This window comes from Macrotis lagotis, chromosome X (assembly GCF_037893015.1).
Source record: "Macrotis lagotis isolate mMagLag1 chromosome X, bilby.v1.9.chrom.fasta, whole genome shotgun sequence".
NCBI lineage: Eukaryota > Metazoa > Chordata > Mammalia > Peramelemorphia > Peramelidae > Macrotis > Macrotis lagotis.
The window spans coordinates 654,304,275-654,310,809 of NC_133666.1; the positions used below are offsets into that span (position 1 = coordinate 654,304,275).

Consider the following 6,535-nt stretch of genomic DNA (forward strand, 5'->3'; position numbering starts at 1 on the left):
TTGTTTGCAACTCAATTCAACAAACATTTATATATATATATATATATATATATATATATATATATATATATATATATTTTCCCAAGACAATGGAGTAAAGTGGCTTACAGTGGCTTGCCCAAGGGAATTAATGAGGCCTGCCACTAGCATTGATATTTATTTTTATGTTACCAGAAGAACTCAGCACACTTTGAAGCCTCTTTGATTCTTTGATTTAGGGTCAGGAAGTGCGGGTGCCATGGTGCCACTTATAATGGCTTTCAGCCACATCTCCCAACCTTACTGTGAGCCAATGATATCCTTCATGTGTAAAATACCTCAGTTCTGTCCATCTAACTGGAATATGGTGAGGTTCAAGTGAAAGAGTGAGGGATGTGAAGCATTTCCTGTGATGAGGAGAAAGGTCTTACCTGACCACCACTGGCTCATATTAAAAGCAAGTAATGAGATCTGAGACTCTGGATTAGGAGTCAGGAACCTTAAGCTCCTGTTCTGGCTATGCTAATGACATTTTTGAATTAGGGGAAGTCCAGGCAATTCTTTCTCTTTGCCTGGATCTCAGTTTCTTCACCTGTAAAATAAACTCATTTGAACTAGATGCTCTCTTCTAGACTCTAATAGCTAACACTGCTATCATGCTGTAAGGTTTGCAAAAACACCTTTCAACTATTGTCTCATTTGATCCTCACAAGAACCCTGAGAGGTGGGTGCTGTTATTATCCCCATTATACAGATGAGAAAAGGAACAAATTCAAGTCAGGTTTTCAGTTCCACACTATTCACTGTGCTACCTAGCTATTCCATTCTAAGACCCACAAATTTCAGAGATGATAGTTCCCAGAGAATGGTTATCCCTAGTATTCAAGTAATTCAAATGAAACAAATAAAAATGCAAAGAATGTTAGAGCTCGGTGCATTTATCATGTATTAGGATATGTTTCTCCCCAAACCCTCTACCCCCAAGATAAAATGATATAATGTTCTCCATATGAACCTTCATGATGCCTTTGCAGCTGAGCTGGTGCCTTCAATTCAGTCCCCTAAAAACATAAATCTCTCAGCATCTGTATGTCCATCTTCCCACGTCCATTTCACAAATATGGTTGATCCTTTGACAGTTCCCACTTTTTCATGGGGGGTCCTGGTATCACTGGTTTTTTCCCAGGAGTTGTCACAGCCTCATTTGCACTAGAGAAAGAAGATAGCTTTAGGGAGGGCCTAATTTATAGCAGAAATTTAAAAAAAACAGCACACAAAAAAGACCATATTTGACTCATGTAGTCAAGCAGTTTTTGAGATTTCCATTTCTAGAAGGGGAAATATAATCACTAAACTCAATTCAACATTTTTTATTACTGTCTTCTTGTGTGAATTGATAAATCCTAAAAGAAATCTAAAGTCTAGATAAGATATACAAAGTACCTGTCCTCAGTGATCTTAAAAGTGGGGGGAGTTTTAACTTTCATAAGTAGGATTAAATGAGGCAGTTGAATGAGACAGAAGAGTTAGTATCTAACATTAATACATCATGTGGCCTGATAACACTGTGAGCACTATGAGCTATAGGAATACCTTATTAAAGAGTCAATTTTCATGTTTTTACCATATGAACTAGATTATGGATTATTACAAAATGGTTCATTTAAAAAGGCTGAAGAAATTGGGGGGGGGGGTTTACATTGTGGAAGGTATAAAAAACCAGGCAAGGGCTTACCACCTTTCTTCCCTATGTCCCTCTTCCTAGCTACTAGAGGTCATTTCAATACAGGAATCCTTCCATCTACAGGATCCTAGTTCAGCTGATTCAAAAAAAAAAACAAGACCTCAGAGCTCAGCATCACAGTCTCTCTTAAGGGATGATGAGGTACAGTGTGCAAAACAATGGAATAGGGGTGAAGAGGCCTGGCTCTTCCAATAAGGGCACTTTTCCCTCTCTCCTAGTCTCACTTTAGGATCTCAGGAAGGGATTAACTTGTGTGAAGAACAAAAAGGAGGCCAGTGAATTTAGCTAGTTTACTGCCTCACTCTAAGCCTACCTTCTCACCTGTAAAATGGGAATAACAATGCCTTACCCACCAACCTCACAGTCACTGAAGATTCATCAGATAGCTTTTAAAAGATCAAATAAAGGTAGAAAGGGCTTTGAAAACTATGACTAGTATAACAACTCCAGAAACTCAAGAGTTAGAAAGACCCTCAGAGCCGTTCTAGGCCAGCCCATGCCAGGACAAGGATATCCAGTGAGGCAGTGAGTGACTCTACTTGAAGAGGGAAGGGTCAATCTAACTCCCAAGGCAGTCCAACTTTACAACAGCTGCAATGGTTCAGAAATTCTTCTTGGCATCAAAGCTGAATCTGCCTTTCAGCAATTTCTACCCAATTTCCTCAGTTTCACTCTGTAAGGCCAATCGATCACATGACTTTTTGCAATCCTTAAGACAATTATCAAGGCCTCTCTAAGCCATCTTTTCTCCAAGCTAAACATCTCAGTTTGTTCAATTGATATTTATGCAGTATGATACTAGTAAACAGCATGAACAAAAAAAAAAAAAGGTGAAAAACTTGGCCTGCCTAAGAGAAGAATAAGGTCAGAACGCAGTTGGTGAAGTCAGATGGTGTTACATTTTAAAATCAGGTAAGGGAGGTTAGGTTCATGGAGTCTGGAGAGGGTAGCGCAGCATAAAGGACAGAATGCTGTAATCCTACCCACCCCTACCTCTGTGAGAGGACAATATTAACACCTCCCTTACAGGATTGGGGGGATCAAAATCTTGAGGCAATGTATAAATAGAAGCCAAGGAAAGAACCTGGGCAGGATCATCTAGTCTTGAGGGGACTCTGAGTTTCCCACAGAGAAGACTTACCTCTTACCAGGAACACCAGACTCCAAAGCTTTCACAGTGGACATTATGATCGAAGGAGGAGAGGCTAGCCGACGTCCATCACGAGTACAATAGTAATTGTTTGATAACTTATGGCTTGGGCCCACTGGCAGCTTCGGAGGTGGCTGAGTTCTAAAGAAAATAATATGCTTTAGGGAACAGCTAGGTGGTGAAGTGGATAGAGTACCAGCCTTAGAGTCAGGAGGCCCTGAATTCAAATTTAGCCTCAGATTCTTAATGGTTACTTAGCTGTGTGACCTTGGGCAAGTCACTTAATTTCATTGCCTTGCAAAAAAAAAAGTTACTAGTCTAGGGTCATAAAGCTACTATACGAGGCCAGATATGAATTCAAGTTTTCTTTGTTCCAGGTGTTAACATTCTATTCACTTTGCCACCTTTCTAAGCAGCTTCCTTAAAGTTGCTTGTCCTTTGTTCTGGAAGAGGATGACTTGGGGGATGTAATAGCATGGCATGCAAGTAAATTGGATTTTAGCTGAGGTGAGGTGAGGGAATGTGCTAAATCATCAGCCTTACTTTCTCCTCTAGAACATCTGGGTCCAGTGGCCAGATACAGATAAGGATGACTGGAAATGACCCAGGATACAGTGGGATATGTTGACCTTTTTGAGTTAGGATATTTAAAAGCCCTCAATTTCACTGAGACAATACCCATTTAGTGACAGAGGCTAGATAAGAAAGAAATGAGGCAGGACTGGCATCTTTACCCTAGTCCAAAAAAAACTTCAATCTGAAGATCTTCAGGGTTTCTGGCCAAAATTGAAATAACTGATAGTTACATTCACTCTGAACCAATCAGGATCCAAATAATGACTATTGTTGGCCAATGGATGAGAGCCATTCACAAAGATCACAACATCAATGAAGTGGCCATGATAAGCAAGTGAAATATATTTGAGCAAGGGGGTGCTATGTTAAGTCACTAGGCTCACTTTCTCCTCTGGAGCAACTGAGTACAGTGGACTAGAGATGTCCTTGCATGTGAGCCAATCGGGGTTAAGCCCAAGGTCATACAGCTAGTAAGAGTCAAGTTTCTGAGGCCACATTTGAACTCAGGCCCTCCTGACTCAAGAGCTGGTTAGTCTAGCCACCTCCCTAACCTAGCTGCACTTTACATTCCTTTGGACAGAGCAAAAGATTCAAAGACTTTAGGAAGACTAGAGCCTCAGGAGTGAATGAGCCTAAGATCATATAAGTGAGGATCAGCCAAGATTCAAATCAAAGTCTTGTCATGAAAAATTTAAAGCCTTTTTTATTACACTGAGCTATCCTCTCCTACCCTATAACTGGACATATATAGTTTCAACTAGGGTATTAAACTGCATTTTGATATTTTAATTTTTTCTTTTGAACATCAAGGTATCCTTAAAGGAATATTCTATTACTATATAAATAAATAAATAGGAAACTCCTTACTTTAGGAATATTTGAAGCTAGATTTTGTTTTACCAAGACAATTTTTTTTTAATAATCAACACGGGCAACTAAGAGGTGCAGTGGATGGAGCATTGGCCTTGGAGTCAGGAGGATGGGAGTTTGAATCCAACCTCAGATAGTTGCCACTTACTAGCCCTGTGACTTTGGGCAAGTCACTTAACCCTGACTGCCTTATATCCAAGGCCACCTCCAGTCCTGATTCCTATCTGGACATTGGACCAAGATGACTCTGGAGAAGAAAGTGAGGCAATAACATTGCACAGCCCCCCTCACTCAAATCCAATTCGTGTGCTTGTCATGGCATCACCTCCCTGATGTCATGGTCTTCTTTGAGAATTGAAAGACAACATCATCAAGCATAATCAACACACATAAAGGTCTTATATCCTCTACACTCTCAGTTAAGGGACCATGAAAGTGCAAAAACAGAGTGGAACATAGAAAGAGCAGTGGTTCTTGAGTCAGAACCTGAGTTCAAATCCCACTACTGATGCTTACTGCCTGGATAACCTTGGACAAGTCAAATTTTCACACCAGGACTTCTATTTGTTTTGGGGGTTTTTGCAAGGCAATGGAGTTAAGTGACTTGCCTAAAGTCACACAGCTAGGTAATTATTAAATGTCTGAGGTTGTATTTGAACTCAGGTCCTCTTGACTTCAGGGCCAGTGCTCTATCCAGTGTACCACCTAGCTGCCCCCAGGACTTCCATTTCTTCAAAGGCAAAGTGAGACTAGAGGCCTCAGATTTCTAGCTCTAGATAGTAAGAGTTTATGTTATTTTAGAGAAAATATGTGAAAAAATGTCTACTTCATATTTTATAAAAGTTACTCTCTAAGCATGCATAGAATATCCCCCAAATTTTTAAGAAATAAATTACATGCTAATTTTTATTATTTTTTTTATGTCTCATTTCAAATTAAAGGTGGGAATTCAGAAAACCAAAAGGGAAGGCAGCATCTATTCCAAACAAAAGCACATTAGTATCCTATTTTTTAAAATTTGTTTATTTATTTAAGGCAATGGGGTTAAGTGACTTGCCCAAATTCATACAACTAGGTAATTATTAAGTGTCTGAGGCCACATTTGAACTCAGGTATTCCTGACTCTATCCACTGCGCCACCTAGCTGCCCCTGGTAACCTATTCTGAAGAGGTTAAGACCTCAAGCCTGACCTGCAGTTTGACTGACACCACATCCTACCAAGCTTCTTCCCAAGGAAGAGCTAGTACAATCAAACAATAAAGATTTATTAAGCACCTATTATATGCTTACACTGGAGTGACAAAAAGAGGCAAAAAAAACAGTCCCTGCCTCCAAGAATCTTAGTTTAAGCTTTAGTAAGTCAATTTTATATTTCAAAGTAAATAAGTTTTATTGTAAAGAATATGGTAGTTCCCGAATTCTGGCTTGTTGGCTAAGTTACTTTGACTCTGCGCCTCGGTCAGGGCAAAATAAAAAATAAATCAAAGCACAGAGAAAATAAGTCATGTGGTGTGGAAGAAATCTGAAGCATCACTTTCTTTCCCTTCTGCCCTCCCCCTTTTCTCGGGGTTCTTCCTTTCCTCTCCTCACCTGGGGCACGTTCCTGGGCAGACAGGGCTGGTTGAAGGGAAGGGCAGGGAGGGGGCGGAGCTGCTCACCTCTTGGCTATCTCCTGGTACCGTAGCTGCAGCTTAGCTTGGAGATTATGCTGTGAAGGAGAGGAGACGAGAAGGAAACAGGAGTGAGCGCTGGCCCATTGCAGGGGGTGGTCCAGGTCGGGGCTGGGGGCGTCGGCTGGAGGAGGTGCACCTGGGCCCGGCCACAGTGGGAGAAGCGGGGGAACCGGAGGCCGCAGGGGGGAACCTTGGGGGTAAAGGGCCTCGGGTTCGGGCAGGCGGCAGGGAGCGGGGTGAGGGAGGCGGCTTTGGGGGATCACAAGTAAGGATGGCACTGGGGAGAGAGCCAGGGGGTGGGGTCACAGGTCAGAGGGTAGAGGTCAAGGTAAAGCGGGAGATGGGAGGAATGTCAGTCAGTCGGGCGGGCGGTCCTCTTCCCCCAGCGTCATTAGCTCATGCCCTCGTCCCCAGGGACGGCGCCGCACCCCGGACGCTGCATTCCGGAGCCACTGGATGAAGCCAGTGGCCGACGCCATCTTGGTTCGGGGTGAAGGGCAAGGCACGGAGACGCAGGGGTCGCCGGGAAGGAAGGGGAGGGG

At 42.3% G+C, this 6,535-nt stretch overlaps 1 protein-coding gene across 1 annotated transcript; it reads right to left on the reverse strand.

Moving 5' to 3' along the window:
* Positions 1-908: 908 nt before the first annotated feature.
* Positions 909-6,530, reverse strand: NDUFA7 (NADH:ubiquinone oxidoreductase subunit A7). The gene is made up of 4 exons (XM_074205029.1): positions 6,422-6,530; positions 5,979-6,028; positions 2,865-3,014; positions 909-1,188 (listed from the first exon to the last, which is right to left on the reverse strand). Exons 1-4 carry the CDS (start codon positions 6,470-6,472, stop codon positions 1,092-1,094), a joined length of 348 nt encoding a protein of 115 aa, XP_074061130.1. The 5' UTR covers positions 6,473-6,530; the 3' UTR covers positions 909-1,091.
* Positions 6,531-6,535: the final 5 nt, after the last annotated feature.

Bases quoted from the DNA above. Each gene is read 5' to 3' on its own strand.
- NDUFA7 (XM_074205029.1), bottom strand. From the start codon at position 6,472: ATGGCGTCGGCCACTGGCTTCATCCAGTGGCTCCGGAATGCAGCGTCC. The intron at 6,029-6,421 runs GTGCGGCGCCGT...TCTCCTTCACAG, and splicing joins TCCGGAATGCAGCGTCCGGG to CATAATCTCCAAGCTAAGCT. The intron at 1,189-2,864 runs GTAAGTCTTCTC...TTCTTTCTCTAG, and splicing joins TCTGGTGTTCCTGGTAAGAG to TGCAAATGAGGCTGTGACAA.